This window comes from Elephas maximus, chromosome 2, assembly GCF_024166365.1.
Source record: "Elephas maximus indicus isolate mEleMax1 chromosome 2, mEleMax1 primary haplotype, whole genome shotgun sequence".
Lineage (NCBI taxonomy): Eukaryota > Metazoa > Chordata > Mammalia > Proboscidea > Elephantidae > Elephas > Elephas maximus.
In genome coordinates this window covers 174,249,904-174,268,037 of record NC_064820.1, presented here as the reverse complement: position 1 = coordinate 174,268,037, position 18,134 = coordinate 174,249,904, and the positions used below count along the sequence as shown (strand labels likewise).

Genomic DNA, 18,134 nt, shown 5'->3' with positions numbered 1-18,134 from the left:
TGCGCCGGCGTGGCCGCCGGGGGGCAGCAGCTACCCGCGCTGGAGCTCGCGCGCCCCAGTGCACGGGCGACAGGTTAGCGGTGTCGACTGGTGCTTAATCTATTTTAATGCAGTGTTTCCCCCACCTATATAATTATCTCTTAGGGTACTTATTAATACTCCAGATTCTTTGTGAGTGAAGCCGTAGTGGGCGTTTTAACACGCTCCTTAGGTGATCCTGACGCGCTCCAGAACTGCACACTTATCTCTGGTTAGAGCTGGCTGGAAGCTGAGGGAAGAGGGCCATAAGTGTCCCATTCTGTTTTCACGCTGAGTATGATCTGGTTCCAGTGGGCAATTTGGGAGCAAATTATTTAGCCTCTCTGGCCCCTTCTCATCTGAAGCTTAAGTACTATAGAAACAGTCCTTAACTTTTAACATTGCCCTAAGGATTAAGATACTGCATACAGAGCACACAATAAATGCTCTGTGAATGTCAGCTAATATTGGTTAAGTGTACAAGGGAACTATGAAGGATGGGTGGATCTAGTCCTCCTTTTCTCATTTCCGTTGCAAAATGAAATTTGCACCAAGATGGGAGAGACTTTGGTACTAAAGAAAATTCATTATCACTCATTTCCTAATAAGCATTGCTAAGAAACTGGAGGAAATGAGGATCCAAGTCCTGGAGGGCAGAATGATGGAAGACTCACAAGACCTGGTCGTACCACTTGTTACTTTATAGCTCCGGTTCAGCAAAGCATTCTTTTTCTATATTAAAATGATAGGCTACTGTGCACTGAAGGCCTAGCTATTACCTCACCCAGCAGAGCCGAGACATTTCCAGTTGCCTGTGGGCCACATGATGGTTAAGAGCTCAGATGCTAACCAAAAGGTTGGCAGTTTGAATCCACCAGCATCTCCTTGGAAACCCTATTGGGCAGATCTACTCTGTCCTGTAGGGTCACTATGAGTTGGAATCGACTTGTTGGCAACAGGTTTGGGTTTTTTTGGATGGGCCACACAAACCACATTCATAACTCCCCCCACTGCTATCAACTAGTATTAAGGGTATACTGGTTGTTCCTGTATTTTAAAGGTTTCCTTTAACATCTGGAGGGGTCCTGCTGGTGTGGTGGTGAAGCGCCTGGCTGCTAAAGGTCAGCAGTTTGAACATACCAGCTGCTCTGTGGGAGAAAGATGTGGCAGTCTGCTTCTGTAAAGATTACAGCCTTGGAACCCCTATGGGACAGCTCTACTCTGTCCTACGGGGTTGCTATGAATCGGAATCGACTCAATGGCAATGGGTTTGGTTTGGGGTTTAAGATTTGGAAAAAAAGCCCAATAAAATACTATTCTCTACCTGAGAGGTCAAGTTGAAAATTAATCAACTGTGAAATACATAAGTGTCTGATAAAGGTTGGCAGTTTGAACCCAGTGAGAGTTGCCTCAGAAGGCCTGGTGATCTGCTTTTGAAAGGTCACAATAGTTGTGGGGTTGCCATGAGTCAGAGTTGGCTCATGGCAACTGGCTTAGTTTGGGTGAAATATACACTGGACTGAATACAACCTCCACCAAAGACAAAAACCACCCAGCAATGGCTTTTAAGTAACAGCGCTTCCAAGTAATATCGCTAAATAGTTAAGTTTGGTTATGGCAGGTTTATTAAACCCAGGATAGTCCTTCGTAGTTCAAAGCCTCCTGCCTGAACAAAGACCTCCAAGCTGCAGAACTGCCAGCAATTCAACAAATAAGCACTCATTCTCATGTCTTATGGCAAAATTGAGTATTGGTAATATCACACAGCACCCATGGAAAGCATAAAATTTCTTTGGGTGGATCTGTTTTGAAATTTGTACTTTAATGCCTACTTATTTACCTATACCTGTTTTAATTTGGTACAAATTACTTACTATTCCATTAAATTTACTTAACAGCTTCCCTATCTTATTGCCTCACGTGGCCTATCATAGGATACTGAGGGACCAGCTGCCCTAAGCGTGGTGTATCAATGACCATAGGCCTCTGGGGTTAAAAATCAGATTAACCAAACCCAAACCAAACCTGTTGCTGTCGAGTCAATTCTGACTCATTGCTGAACCCCGAATCTTCAATGGTAGTGTCCGGAATCAGCATTTAAACAAGTACTCTAAGTAATTTCTTTGCATCCAGAAGTTAATGAACCACTGCTCTGATGAAGGGATATATCCTGGTTTAAGCAAAGAAACATACACAAAAGTTAACAGTCAGTCACACACTGCATCTGTATGAGGCAAAGAAAAATCAGGCCAAGGGAGCTGAAACCTTTATTATTTTTCTTAAAGAGGGTTTAGCAATTACCAGACATGAGCCATATCTCCTATTCCTGTGGAGTGGGGAGGATGGGAAGGGAAAATGTCACTGACAGATGGGGCGTCAGTTAGTGAGAGATGAGGCCAGCCGTTACCCTTTCAAAAATGCATTTTCTTCTTGGCTCTCAATTCTCAATGTGAGACCAGGCACTGGGACTTGGGTTGTCTCTTAATTAATCCTTAATAGAGGCAAATGATTTTCTTCCTCTGAAATGAGGATGAGAGGAAATGAGAGTTCTCTCACCACCTATTCCCACTGCTTCCTCTCTTCAGAGGCCAACAGCCTGGCTGCAAGGCAATCACTGCTGCTGTTCTCTGCTGCTCTGCACCCATCTCCACTGGCCCAACAGCAGGAAGAACCATTATGACCACCTGTGACTCCAAGGGGAGTGTGGACCCCTCTGCTCTTGAAGTCAAATGTTATTTTTCTGATTATACAGAGGGTACTTGAAAATATTATTCAGTAAGTCCAGCATTCCCAATGGGAAGTCCAACCCACTGAAGCAGATTTTAAAACTGAAAAAACATAGTAGAAGAGAGCGGTATAACCAGTTCTCTTAAAACTCAGGGAATGTTCCTCCTTCCTCGTTCATTCATTCTCATACATGTTTTCTTTCTCTCACATATACACGTGGTTCTCTTTCTTCCTACAAAGACCTGGCCTTGGAAACAACGCCCCTGGCAACATGATGATGATGATGATCACCATCGTGCTGACAACACAGCCCCACAAAATCAAACCACTGGACATGTACAGAACAGCATCCAAACCACACTCATTTGTTTGGCCAAAGTCACCAACGTGGAGAGTTGCTCTGTGTGTATTTTCTCTGGAATTCCTGAACTCAGGGGCATCCTGCAAGCATCAGCCCATGTTTATCTCCAGGTCTGCCGAAGATGCGTACAAGCGGATGGGTGAGAAAGGTGAGATTTTCAAGGCCACTCAATTCTCTAGTTAAGAACAGAGTGGGCGAGAGTAAAGTTTTGGCTCATTTTTTATCACAGATGAAAAGAGTTGACAGGTTTTTAAGACTTATGGTACAACCTAAAAATGATTCATTCTGTGAAGCATAAAATAGTACATGCTTTATAAAAATAGTAGCACAGTTTTTTAAAAATGCACTTCTACTGAAGGAAGCACGTTCCAACAGTGCACAAAAGGCGTTCTGCTTAGAGCAGAATAAGATGCGCTGCCCCCATCCATCCATTTCTTCCTGTTCCCCTCCCCAAAGTGAATCATGTCCCTCCCAGCACTCTCTCCTGGGTGGCAGGGATGCTAGGGCCACCTGAGGCAAGGAGACTTGGGGGCTTGCAGGATTAGGCACAGCAGGATTGAAAAGCACAGGGTTAGCTGTCTTCATCAAGGATCTCTGGATGTTCCTTCCAGAAAGCATCCCCAATAATATCGCAGTGAAAGGGCACTGGCTTGGTCCTGGTTCGGGTCACTGCCATCTTTTGTCCTCCCGTTTCTGCTGGCACCTTAGCTTCTTTCGTCATGACTTCATCCACCTACAGATAAAAGTTGAAATATGGACTTGTTAACTGGTGGGTGGGTTTGGGAGAAAGGGGGGAGGTGTGGGGAAAGTTCACTTTTTTTACTTTATATATACTTGATATATATATATTTTTAAAAAATGTAAAGAAATTCACACACGTTGTTACATACACACATCTTAACATGGATGAATTTCTTTACAATTTTAAGATACTTTTACAAGGTTATGTTGCTATACTCTGAAAGGAGGCCTTATGAACAAAGGAGGGATTCCGTGATCCTCGTTAGCAATAACTACAGAATTAAAGATATTTCTCCTCTCCCATCTGCATTAAGAAGCCTCCAAGTCTGTGCCAAAGAATAAATGTGTTCTGAAAATACTAATAATCAAGAGCTGAAGTAGCTAGTGGAATGAATAACTCACAAGGCACCCCTTAATACTGGAAAACATTCAATTAGAAAAAAAACTATTCTACATAGAAGAAAATAAACTTAGAGAAATCATAATGCCCAAGAGCTGGTACAGAGAGGAAATATTGGTAGACTGAAAGATTTAGGTAAACGTAGACTTACTACAGAATATTAAAGTATGGATGTCTGAGGAAGCTCATGAACCTTCTGAAAGACACAAAATCCTTATATATAACATTTCTGGGTACCTCAGGCAGATAAATTCATGGGATGGAATGTGTTTTAAATGTTCTATCAATGGAAAACTCATATCTTCACTGTACCTTTTTAAACAGGTTCTGTTTGATCTGGGGAGTGCTATGACACAGAAACATTAAGTGCACTAATTCTAAAATTCTGTGATTCTACTTAAAAAAAGGGGAGAGGAGGGCGGTGCCAAGATGGCGGAATAGCCAGACACCTCCGGTGATCCCTCTTACAACACAGACCCAAAAAAACAAGTAAAACGATTATATTTATGACAAGCTAGGAGCCCTGAACATCAAAGGCAACGTTAGAAAACAGACTGAGTAGCAGGGGGAGAGAGAGACGATTCAGAAGTGGAGAGGAGTTGCTGGACCTGAATCGCCGGGATCCCTCAGGCACCATTCCCGGGAGTGGCTGTGAAGGATTGGTGGTAGTGTTCGGCCACAGTTTCCTCAGGGAGAAGCAGCCAGCTGCACAGCCTACTCACACCTCTGGAACCAGAGAAGAATGGTGCGCTCGGCAAAAGCTAAGTACTTGCGTATATCTTACTGTGCCCCATACCCCCAAGCCGGCTCCAGCAGCTGTTGATTTCCCTGGGCGTGAGATAGGGCCTGTTGAGTGCCTGGAGCCATTCTCCCAGCCGTGGAGAAGGAATAAATTCGCAATTGGAGGAAAAGCTAATTTGCCAGCTCAACTAACCTGGGGAGCTCCAGACAGAAGCAGCTCCTGTCCAGGCATAAATAGTCCGTGGACTTTGAGTACCTTTACCCTCTTCACAGACCTGTGTGGGCCTATTTCATGAGAATAGGCCCTTGTTGGCAGACTGCAACTGTTTCAGCTGTGCGATGGAAAGGTGGGTGTTTGAGGTTTGACACCACTTGGCCTATTAAACAGGGTCCTCACCTACCCACATCAGGGGCCTAAGGATTAGTGGCTCCACTCAGGTTACCCAGCCACCCATGACAGGGCTCCAAGGATAACTGGTACCTCCCAATCTTTACAACCAAAAGCACTGGGTGCCCATGGTCTATCTGCAGAAACTGCCCACCATCTGTGCACTCTAAGGAGAGGGATACGCTTTCCTCAGAGTCACCTGGGGGACAATTCTCAACCCCCTGCCTTGTTCTGAGGGTGACCCCCTGCTTCAATCAGATACCGGTACCTACACCAATCACCCCCGCCCTCCTAAGACTGTAGGACAAAGCCTGTACCGCACATTTCATGACCAGCTACCTGGAAACCTAAGCTGATTCCATAAAAGAAAAGTGAATGGACTTCTAGACTGACATACCTGATAACAGCTCTAACCATATGGTGACAGGACATCAGAGTTTCAAAGGCAAGAATAATCAAGCTAGCTCACTCAAGCAACCCATTTGGGCATATCAAAACAAAACAAAGCAAGAAGCTAGGATACAGTAAACAAACAAAATAAACTAATACAAAACTTACAGATGGCTCGGAGACAACAGTCAATATCAAATCACATAAAGAAACAGACCATGATCGCTTCAACAAACTCTCAGAATAAAGAATCAAGGGATCTTGTAGATGAAAGTGCCATCCTGGAATTATCAGATACAGAATACAAAACATTAATAAACAATCCTTCAAGACATCAGGAAGGAGATCTGGCAATATGCAGAACAAGCCAAGGAACACACAGACATAACAGTTGAAGAAGTTAAAAAGATTATTCAAGAACATAATGAAAAATGTAATAAGCTGCAAGAATCCATAGAGACAGCAATCACAAATTCAGAAGATTAACCATACAATTACAGAATTAGACAATTCCATAGAAAGTCAGAGGAGCAGAACTGAGCAAGTGGAAGGCAGAATTGGTGAGCCTGAAGATAAAGCACTTGGCGCCAATTTATTTGAAGAAAAATCAGATAAAAGAATTAAAAAAAATGAACCTTAAGAATCATGTGGGACTCTATCAAGAGAAATAACCTACGAGTGATTGGAGTACCAGAAGAGGCAGGGAGAACAGAAAATACAGAGAGAATTGTTGAGGATTTGTTGGCAGAAAACTTCCCTAATATCATGAAAGATGAGAAGATGTCTATCCAAGATGCTAATTGAACTCCGCATAAGGTAGATTTTAAATAAAGTCACCAAGTAATATTATCATCAAACCTGCCAAAACCAAAGACAAAGAGAGAATTTTAAGAGCAACTGCGGATAAATGAAAAGTCACCTACAAAGAAGAATCAATAACAATAAGCTCGTTCTACTCGGCAGAAACCATGCAGGTAAGGAGGCAATGGGATGACTTATATAAACCATTAAAGGAAAAAAGTTACCAGCCAAAAATCATATATCCAGCAAAACTGTCTCTCAAATATGAAAGCAAAATTAAGACATTTCCAGATAAACGAAAAGTTCAGAGAATTTGTAAACACCAAACCAAAACTGCAAGAAATACTAAAGGGAGTTCTTTGGTTAGAAAAACAATAATACCAGGTATCAAGCCAAGACTAGAGCACTACAGAGCACTCAGAGGTCAACCCAGTCAGGGAAATCATAAAAATAAATCAGGAAAAAAAAATGTTCAAAACAGGGAAACAGTGATGTATTATGTAAAAGAAGACAACATTAAAACAAGAAAGAGGGACTAAGAAATGTAGTCATAGATCTTTCAAATGGAGAGGAAGACAAGGCGATATAAAGAAATAAAAGTTAGGTTTAAACTTAGAAAAATAGGGGTAAATATTAAGGTAACCACAAAGGAGATTAACTATCCTACTGATCAAAATAAAACAAAAGAAAAAAATAGAGACTCAGCAGAAACAAATTCAAAAACAACAAATAAGAAGAAAACACAATATATAAAAATAATCTACTCAGCACAAAAAATTAAGTAGGAAAAGAAACTGTAAACAACACACAAAAAAAGATATCAAAATGACTGCGCTAAACTCATACTTATCCATAATTACGCTGAATGTAAATGGACTAAATGCACTAATAAAGATACAAAGTGTGGCAGATTGGATTAAAAAACACGATCCATCTACATGCTGCCTACAAGATACACACCTTAGAGACACAAATGAACTAAAACTCAAAGAATGGAAAAAAATATATCAAGCAAACAACAAAAAACAGCAGGAGTGGCAATATTAATTTCTGACAAAATGGACTTTAAAGTTAAATCCACCACAAAGGATAAGGAAAGACACTATATAATGATTAAAGGGACAATATACCAGGAGGATATAGCCATGTTAAATACTTATGCACCCAATGACAGGGCTGCAAGATACATAAACTAAAAACTAAACTTTAACAGCACTGAAAAGTGAGATAGACAGCTCCACAATTATAGCAGGAGACTTCAACACACCACTTTTGGTGAAGGACAGGACATCCAGAAAGAAGCTCAATAAAGACACGGAAGATCTAAATGCCACAATCAACCAACTTGACCTTACAGAAATAGACAGAACACTCCACCCAACAGCAACCAAGTATACTTTCTTTTGTAGTGCACGTGAAACATTCTCTAGAATAGACCACATATTAGGTCATAAAGCAAGCCTTAGCAGAATCCAAAACATTGAAATATTACAAACCATCTTCTCTGACCATAGGGCCATGAAAGTGGAAATCAATACCAGGAAAAGCAGGGAAAAGAAATCAAACACTTGGAAACTAAACAATACCCTACTCAAAAAAGACTGGATTATAGAAGACATTAAGGATGGAATAAAGAAATTCACAGAATCCAATGAGAATGAAAACACTTCCTATCAGAACCTTTGGGACACAGTGAAAGCAGTGCTCAGGGATCAATTTATATCAATAAATGCACATATCCAAAAAGAAGAAAGGGCCAAAATCAAAGAATTCTCCCTACAACTTGAACAAATACAAAGAGAGCAACAAAAGAAACCCTCAGGCACCAGAATAAAGCAAATAATAAAAAAAATTAGAGCAGAATTAAATGAAATAGAAAACAGAAAAACAATTGAAAGAATTAACAAGACCAAAAGCTGGTTTTTTGAAAAAATTCACAAAATTGATAAACCACTGGCCAAACTCACAAAAGAAAAACAGGAGAGGAAGCAAATAACCCAAATAAGAAATGAGATGGGTGATATTACAACAGACTACGAAAAATTGTACTCTAACAAATTTGAAAGCCTAGGAGAAATGGATGAATTCTTAGAAACACACTACCTACCTATACGAACACAAACAGAGACAGAACAATGAAATAGACCCATAAAAAAAAGAAGAGACTGAAAAGGTAATCGAAAAACTCCCAACAACAACAAAAAACCCTGGCCCAGACAGCTTCACTGGAGAGTTCTACCAAACCTTCAGAGAAGAGTTAACACCACCACTCCTAGAGGTATTTCTGAGCATAGAAAAGGACGGAATACTCCCAAACTCATTCTCTGAAGCCAGCATATCCCTGATAGCAAAACCAGGTAAAGACATCACAAAAAAAAGAAAATTACAGACCTATACCCCTCATGAACTTAGATGCAACAATCCTCAACAAAATTCTAGCCAATAGAATTCAATAACATATCAAAAAAAATAATTCACCATGACTAAGTGGGATTCATACCAGGTATGCAGGGATGATTCAACATTAAAAAAACAATTAACATAATCCCTCATATAAATAAAACAAAAAGACAAGAATCCCATGGTTTTTATCAATTGACGCAGAAAAAGTATTTGACAAAGTTCTTCACCCATTCATGATTAAAAAAAAAAAAAAAAAAAAACTTTTGGCAAAATAGGAATAGAAGGAAAATTCCTCAACATAATAAAGGGCATTTATACAAAGCCAACAGCCAACATCACTGTAAATGGAGAGAGCCTGAAAGCATTCCCCCTGGGATCGGGAACAGACAAGGATTACCATTCTTATTCAACATTGTGCTGGAGGTCCTAGCCAGAGCAATTAGGCTAGAGAAAGAAATAAAGGGCATCCAGATTGGTAAGGAAGAAATAAAAGTATCTCTATTTGCAGAGGACACGATCTTATACACAGAAAACCCTAAAGAATCCTCAAGAAAACTACTGAAACTAATAGAACAGTTCAGCAGATTATCAGGATACAAGATAAACATACAAAAATCAGTTGGATTCCTCTACCCCAACAAAAAGAACATCCAAGAGGAAATCACCAAATCAATACCATTTACAGTAGCCCCTAAGAAAATAAAATACTTAGGAATAAATCTTGCCAGAGATGTAAAAGACCTATACGAAGAAAACTACAAGACACTGCTGCAAGAAACCAAAAGAGACCTACATAAGTGGAAAAACATACCTTACTCATGGATAGGAAGACTTATCATTGTAAAAATGTCTATTCTACCAAAAGCCATGTATAGATACAATGCAATTCCAATCCAAATTCCAAAGACATTTTTTAAAGAGATGGAGAAATAAATCACCAACTTCATATGGCAAGGAAACAGGCCCCGCATACGTAAAGCATTACTGAAAAAGAAGAACAAAGTGGGAGGCCTCACTCTACCTGATTTTAGAACCTATTATACTGCCACAGTAGTCACAACCTGGTACTGGTACAACAACAGATACACAGACCAATGGAACAGGATTGAGAATCCAGACATAAATTCATCCACATATGGGCAGTTGATATTTGACAAAGACCCAAAGCCAGTTAAATGGGGAAAAGACAGTCTTTTAACTAATCGTGCTGGCGTAACTGGATATCCATCTGCAAAAATATGAAACAAGACCCATACCTCACACCATGCACAAAAACTAACTCAAAATGGATCAAAGACATAAATATAAAATCTAAAGCAATAAAGATCAAGGAAGAAAAAATAGGGACAACGCTAGGAGCCCTAATATATGGCATAAACAGTATACAAAACATTACTAACAACGAAGAAGAGAAACTAGATAACTAGGAGCTCCTAAAAATCAAATACCTATGCTCATCCAAGGAAACCCTGGTGGCATAGTGGTTAAGAGCTACGGCTGTTAACCAAAAGGTCAGCAGTTCGAACCTGCCAAGTGCTCCTTGGAAACTCTATCGGGCAGTTCTACTTTGTCCTATAGGGTCGCTAAGAGTTGGAATTGACTCGACAGCAGTGGGTTTGGTGTTTCGGTTTTATGCTCATCCAAAGACTTCACCAAAAGAGTAAAAAGATTACCTACAAACTGGGAAAAAGTTTTTAGCTATGACATTTCCAAACAGCATCTGATCTCTAAAATCTACATGATACTGCAAAAACTCAACCACAAAAAGATAAATAACCTAATTAAAAAATGGGCAAAAGATACAAACAGGCACTTCACTAGAGAAGACATTCAGTCAGTGAAAAGATAAATGAGGAAATGCTCACGATCGTTAGCCATTAGAGAGGCAGATCAAAACTACAATGAGATTCCAACTCACTCCAGCAAGGCTGGCATTGATCCAAAAAACACAAAATAATAAATGTTGGAGAGGTTGTGGAGGGACAGGAACACTTATACACTGCTGGCGAGAATGTAAAATGGTACATCCACTTTAGAAATCGATTTGGCACTTCCTTTAAAAAGCTAGAAATAGAACTACCCCACGATCAGCAATCCTACTTCTTGGAATATATCCTAGAGAAATAAGAGCCTTTACACGAACAGTTATATGCATACCCATGTTCACCGCCGCACTGTTTATAACAGCAAAAAGATGGAAGCAACCAAGGTGCTCATCAACAGATGAATGGATAAATAAATTATGGTATATTCACACAATGGAATATTAGGCATCGATAAAGAACAATGATGAATCCATGAAACATTTCATAACATGGAGGAATCTGGAAGGCATCATGCTGAGTGAAATTAGTCAGTTGCAAAAGGACAAATATTGTATAAGATCACTGTTCTAAGAACTCAAGAAAATATTCTTTGATGGTTTTGAGAGGGGAGGGAAGGAGGGAGAGGGGTTTTCACTAATTAGATGTAGATAAGAACTATTTTAGGTGAAGGGAAAGAAAACACACAATATAGCAGAGATCAGCACAACTGGATTAAACCAAAAGCAGTCTCCTGAATAAACTGAATGCTTTGAAGGCCAGAGTAGCAGGGGCGGGGCTTCAGGGACCATGGTTTCAGGGGACATCTAAGTCCACTGGCATAATAAAATCTATTAAGATAACACCCTGCATATCACTTTGGAGAGTAGTGTCTGGGGTCTTAAACCCTAGCAAGCGGCCATCTAAGATTCATCAACTGGACTCAACCCACCTGGAGAATGAGGAACACCAAAGACACAAAGTAATTATGAGTCCAAGAGACAGAAAGGACCACATAAACCAGAGACTCCATCAGCCTGAGACCAGAAGTAGATGGTGTCTGGCTATAACTGATGAATGCCCTGACAGGGAACACAACAGAGAACCCCTGAGGGAGCAGGAGAGCAGTGGGATGCAGACCCCAAATTCTCATTAAAAGACTAGATTTAATGGTCTGACTGAGACTAGGATCCCTGTGGTCATGGCCCCCAGACCTTCTGTTAGCCCCAGACAGGAACCATTCCCAAAGCCAACTCTTCAGACAGGGATTGGACTGGACAATGGGACAGAAAATGATACTGGTGAAGAGTTTCTTGGATCAAGTAGACACATCAGACTATGTTGGCATCTCCTGTCTGGAGGGGAGATGGGAGGGCGGAGGGGCTCAGAAGCTGGCCGAATGGACATGAAAAGGGACAGTGGAGGGAAGGAGTGTGCTGTCTCATTAGGAGGAGAGTAATTAGGAGTATACAGCAAGGCGTGTATAAATTTTTCTATGGCAGACTGACTTGATCTGTAAACTTTCACTTGCACAATTAAAAAAAAAAGATATAAAGTCAACTCAAAAAAAAAAGGTGGGGGGGGGGTGATTCCATATCCCTAAGTTCATATTGACTGACAAAATAAGCATCCAAAATAAAAATCTAAACCACCTCTTTTGGAAAAGACCTGTTAGCAACTGGGGTCATATGAGCATAGAGGTAGCAGGCAAGAGCTGGTCGGGGATGGCCCAGGTTCTCTTCTTTCCTGACCTCCGTGTTTCTTTGAATGTAACAGCATTACCTTCTGCCAGATCAGCACAGTCCCTTTCCTGTACATCAGGGGCTCATTATTGTAGTTGATGTTGAATTCAGAAAATAAAATCTCATTCTTGTCTGCTGCAAGAGTTCCCTGAGGAAATAAAACAGGTGTAAAAAGCTTTGCATCTTCGCTCTCTCACCTATGCATTCCACCCTCTATCTAAGCTTTCACAACCAAATCAAGAAATGGAAGTTTTATCAAATATCTTATGGGTAATAATACATTTTTATTTTAAGACCAGTTCAAATCTTAAATAAGTTAAATCTTATTAAGATATCTAAATTAATAAAATTCTCCTTGACAGCAAACAACTGGTTTCATAAGTCAAGAATGCGATGGGGTAGGAGGAACGAAAAATAATTGAGTACCTAAAGTACTAGGTACTTCATGTATGTTTTGTTATTTGATCCTCACAACTACCTCCATTTTAGAGATGAGAAGACCAAAACTTAGAAAAATTGCCTAAGGTTGTTCTTATTCTTCCAGTAAGAAGAATCAAAATCTGAACTCAATTCTTCCAAAGCCTGGATATATCTACCTGTATTCCTATTTTTGCTATATATAAATCTTCATCATTAACATTATTAGTAAAGACAGCTATTTACGGAGTAGTTATAACGAGCCAGGCATTGTATCAGGAGCTGCTGCAACACATTATCTCATTTCAGAATTACAGTCATCTTATGAATGGCAATGTTATCTCATAATCAAAGCCAGGATGTATTATGCACTTACAATGTGCTTTATACATTTCACATGCATCATGCTATTCTCAGCATAAACCAATTAGGTAGGAATACTATTTTCCACATTTTATCTATAAAAAAACGGAGATAGAGAAAATAAAAGTATACAGAAGCATAATCTGAATATAGTTATTTGACCTCAGAGCCTGAACTCTTAGCCAAATATAGGGTCATAAATTCAAAACACAGGTGCCCCACAGGTAACGGCAACAAGTGAAAAGACCTGGTGGGGGCCGATACTAAAAGGGCACATGCTCCGTCTAAAGACGGCAGTTAATATACAACTCCAGCCAAGTGTTACCATGTGGCAATGCAGAGCCCGTGTCATTAATTCCATTTTTCAGCTGAGGAAACAGGCTCAGGCAGAATTAACTCACCCAGGGTTACAGAGCAAGCAAGCAGCAGAGCTGCTACCAGTATGATTTGTGTATCTTTTCAAAGCACAGCTGTCAAGAGCTAGACGAGAATGCACAATGATAAGAGAGAGCCTACTGAAAACTGTCCCCAGCTAAGCATTAAGGCAGCAAGATCTTTATACCTGTAATCTCCTTTGGGCTTGCACTGGTGTTAGTCCAGACTGTTGTATAAGTGCCCAGAAAACTGTATTATAAAGATTATTGATGTGACCTGTGGAAAGAACAATTTAAATAGTACTGTTTATATACCCAGAATCTTTACTCAATCCCAACACTTCAAAGAATACCAGAGTCCTGCCCCTCTCTTTTTTAAGAAGAGATCTCAGAGACATTTAGTGACTTACCAAAAGTCATACAAAAGGAAAATGGGCGGAAGGGTCAAGCAGAAAAAAAAAAAAAAAAAAAAACTTGCTTCCTTTCAACAGTTTTATTACGTCACTTCAGGTATGCTGGTGACGTAGTGGTTAAAAGCTATGGCTGCTAACCAAAAGGTCAGCAGTTCGAATCCACCAGGTGCTCCTTCGAAACTCTATGGAGGTCGTTCTACTCTGTCATATAGGGTTGCTGTGAGTAGCAATTGACTTGATGGCAATGGGTTTGTTTTTTTTTTTTCCAGGTATGCTTTACACAAATCTGTTAACTTGTGTGTTAAGCTTAGGAATACTATCAAAGTTATTTGATTTACGTTATCGCAATCTCTTTTCCAGTTCTTCTGGAAAAATCAAAACACATCAAACAAGCAGAAGTCTCACAAACATTTCATCACAGTTATGTAAGGCAGGGGTCACAACTCAAATACCTACTGAGGCCAGCAAGAACAGAAATGTGTGAGGTGCAGTGGATGACTCCAGGGGGACAATAGGGAGTGGCAGAGGCTGTGGCACAAGGGCGTGTGTGTTTTGTGTCTGTGTGGAGGAGTGGGGCGGTCAGGCAGCCACTGAACAGGCTCCCCGTTCACCAGTAAGTGGGAAAATGGATCCAGTGCTGCCAAATCTTGATTTTCAAAAAGAGGGAAAAAAGGTTGAAAAAAGAAAGTCCCAATTTTTCAAATATTTTTAACTAAAAAAATGTTTTAAATACTGCGCTCCAAACAAAATACACCTTTGGGCCAAACTTGTGCCAGATCACTACCTCCACTGTATGGAACTGGCGGTTTAACTACATCCATTTATTTGCTGCTACTTACAATCTGCTTGCCGCCAGCTGAGGTAGTCCTTTAAGGTCTGGTTGGTAGGATACACCACAACTCTTCCATCAAAGCCTGGGGGATACAGAAGAGGCTGGTCCTCAAAGTAATCCCGCCAATAAAACACATAGCTGGAGGCGAACTGGGAGGCCACATGAGTCATGAACTTACTTGCAAATATAAGGCACATTAGGTGGAGCAAGAAAAGAGAAAATACATAACATTAATTCAACACCATGATAAGGCCCATGGGTGCAACAGAGAGATTACACAAACTGCCCAGCAGGCCAAGAGATAAAATGCATTTAGCCAAGAAAAAACATTTTAATGTTTCAGTCATATATTTTAAATGCAGCCTGCTTCTACTTCCAGTTCTACAAAAATTTACTAATACTGAATTTTTCTCTGTAGGATGTGATGTGAATTTATAGTTCAAGAGAAGTTTTTTCAGTATTGGAAGGAAGAGAATCATTGTTTTACAAGTATACCAATTCATTGTACAATTTGTTTCCTGTGAGTTTCTAAATATTGCAAAATAAAACATCAGATTTGTGTATTTTGTAATGATATACTTCTTAATTAAAAGTTTAAGCAAAACCAAAATGTTCTTCAATAGGTGGACGGATAAACAAGTTGTAGTACGTCTATACACAAAAACAAAACCCACTGCCACTGAGTCGATTCCAACTCATAGGAACCATACAGGACAGAGCAGAACTGCCCCATATGGTTTCCTAGGGTGCAATCTTTATGGAAGCAGACTGCCACATTTTTCTCCTGCGGAGCAGCTGGTGGGTTCAAACTCCAGCCTTTCAGCTAGCAGCCAATGGCTTAACCACTGCACCATCAGGGCTCCGACGTATATCTATACAATGGAGTTTTATTCGCAAATAAATAGAAATGAGCTATCAAGCCACAAAAAGTCATGGAGGAACCTTTAACGGATATCGCTAAGTGAAAGAAGCTATATAGTGTATGGTTTTAACTCTATGACATTCTGGAAAATGCAAAACTATAGATAGTGAAAAGATCACTGGTTGCCAGGGGCAAGGAGAAGGGGGAGAAGAATGAATAGGTAGAGCACAGGGTATTTTTAGGGAGTGAAACTATTCTTTATGATACAGGAATGGTGGACACATGACATTAAGCATTTGTCAAGATCCACAGGATAGTACAACACAAACAGTGAACCCATATAAAAAAAAATGAACTTCAGTTAATAATAATGTATCAATCATAACAAATATACCACAAAAATACAAGATCTTAACAGAAGAAATAATGTGCAAGAGATGGGGGTTATATGGGAACTTTCCACTTAACTGTACAATTTTTCTGTAAACCCAAAACTGCTCTAAATAAGAAATCTATTAAAAATAAGTTTAAACAACACTGCAATGCGTGTAGAGTTATACTGACTAAAACCAACCGATTATTAAAAGCACATTCATGTGCTCTGTTTCTACTCTTAACATTCAATACCAGATCTGTTTAGAAGCTAAGTTGATGTCTAGAAGCTAAAAATCAGATAAAAAGGCATTCTGAATGCTCAGATATCAGAGGAAGTATAACAGTCTAAATGGGAAATATACATACACTTGGCAGTTGTAAATACCGCAGACACTATCTGTATTCTGTAAGCCTGCAATTAAGATAGGCAGAAAACCAGATGCTAGTTGAAATATTCTGAAGAAAGGAGCTAGGCCATGGAGAGGATTACCTGGCTCTTCTTTTAAACCAGTTACTCTTCCGCTTGAACACAAAGCTGTACTCATCACTCTGTCCGTATGCAATCACAATATCCTCTAGTTCTTTCATTACAGTCTGGGCACATTTAGTCATCAGGTGGAGGGCACGGCTGTCATTAGGTTTTTCAAAGTTGTGCTTCTCAGAGAACCTTCGCAGGGGAAAAAGAGGACGGGACATGGCATGGATGGAAGAAATCCCATCATTAACAACACAGATCACAAAGGCTGTAAGATAACAGTACTGGGAACCCAAACATTCTATTAACCATAGCTCATTCATTTCCACAAGAACTGGTTTTTTTCTTGCCCAGATCTAGTGGGGGGGGGGGGGGGGAGATAAAAAGGACAAAACTGCTAAGCCTTAATTCCCTTTTCTGTGAAATAGGGATAATGAGTTATTTACCTCATTGGGTTGTCCTGAATATTAGTGGAAAATAGCAAATGTAATTGTGCCCAGCTCCTAATAAGTGCTCAGTAAGTGTTAATCATAATAATCATTATCATTAAACAGTACTTTTTTCTTTAACTAAATTCCCATCTTTCTTCTACATTTCTCCTTTTTTTTTTCTTTTCCCTCTGAATCCTGTCCATATGGCCTGTTACTGATAAAGGGATAAGCACGTACTAAAAAGTGCTGTCCACAAACATCTTTCAAAAATATCCGACAAAACAGCTCAGCGACTGAATAGTGCCCCTGTAATGGACTTTTTCCACCAGGTCCTGGCTAACAGGTCTCTAACCCCCGAGCCCGGGCACACCAAGCCAGTTCCACACGAGGGGCACACCATCATCCTCCATTTAACTACCCTGGCCAGCCCGCGACCATGCACTGCCGTCGCCTGCACTCAGTGACGCGCAACGCCGCGCGTTCATTGGCTGTCCCGTTACCCCGGTATGGGTGGGCCAAGCGCTGCGACAGTATGTGGCGAGGCGCCAGAAAGCGCTAACGCGCGCCATTCGGCACAGGGCCGGTCTTACTCACCGGTGGAAATTCCTGCCATCCAGTCGCACTACTACCCAGCAGTGGGCCAGGCAGGTGTCGTCGGCCTCGAAGTCCCGCACGTATTCGAACTTGCTCTTTGCCATGGTCACACCCAAACTCAGACACCGTCTCAGAATGACGGAACTGATAGCCAGGCAATCCGGAAACTTCACATTACAGGAGGCCCACATTCCCCGCCGCGGAAGTGGAATGTACAGCTCCGCCCCGGAAGTTATTTCTCCTGGTGGCCGCTCTAGGCACGGAGGAGGTCGGCCTCACTCGCCTCTCCTTATATTCCTGTATCCGCTGGAGAAGGAAGAGAAGTTTCTTTTCTTTGTACTACCGACGCTTCCTCACCTTTTCCTTCCGACCCGCAATAAACCACTCTCTCGAAGCTTTAAAAAAAAGATTCTGTCTACCTTGAAAGGATTTAGTTGTGACTTGTTTTCTTTCTAAATGTTGTTGTTAGTTGTCAGAGTGGATT

General features: G+C 40.6%; 1 protein-coding gene across 2 annotated transcripts; it reads right to left on the bottom strand.

Moving 5' to 3' along the window:
- Nucleotides 1-2,277: 2,277 nt before the first annotated feature.
- On the bottom strand, nt 2,278-17,870 carry THG1L (tRNA-histidine guanylyltransferase 1 like). 2 transcript variants are annotated; one of them, XM_049874224.1, is made up of 6 exons: nt 17,651-17,870; nt 16,641-16,817; nt 14,921-15,090; nt 13,857-13,945; nt 12,555-12,662; nt 2,278-3,839 (listed from the first exon to the last, which is right to left on the bottom strand). In XM_049874224.1, the coding sequence occupies exons 1-6, from the start codon at nt 17,839-17,841 to the stop codon at nt 3,678-3,680; spliced, it is 897 nt and encodes a 298-aa protein (XP_049730181.1). In that variant the 5' UTR covers nt 17,842-17,870; the 3' UTR covers nt 2,278-3,677. The 2 variants fall into 2 exon arrangements, with proteins under 2 accessions (XP_049730181.1, XP_049730182.1); XM_049874225.1 differs by lacking the exon at nt 17,651-17,870 and having other exon boundaries at nt 14,921-15,086; nt 16,641-16,726.
- Nucleotides 17,871-18,134: the final 264 nt, after the last annotated feature.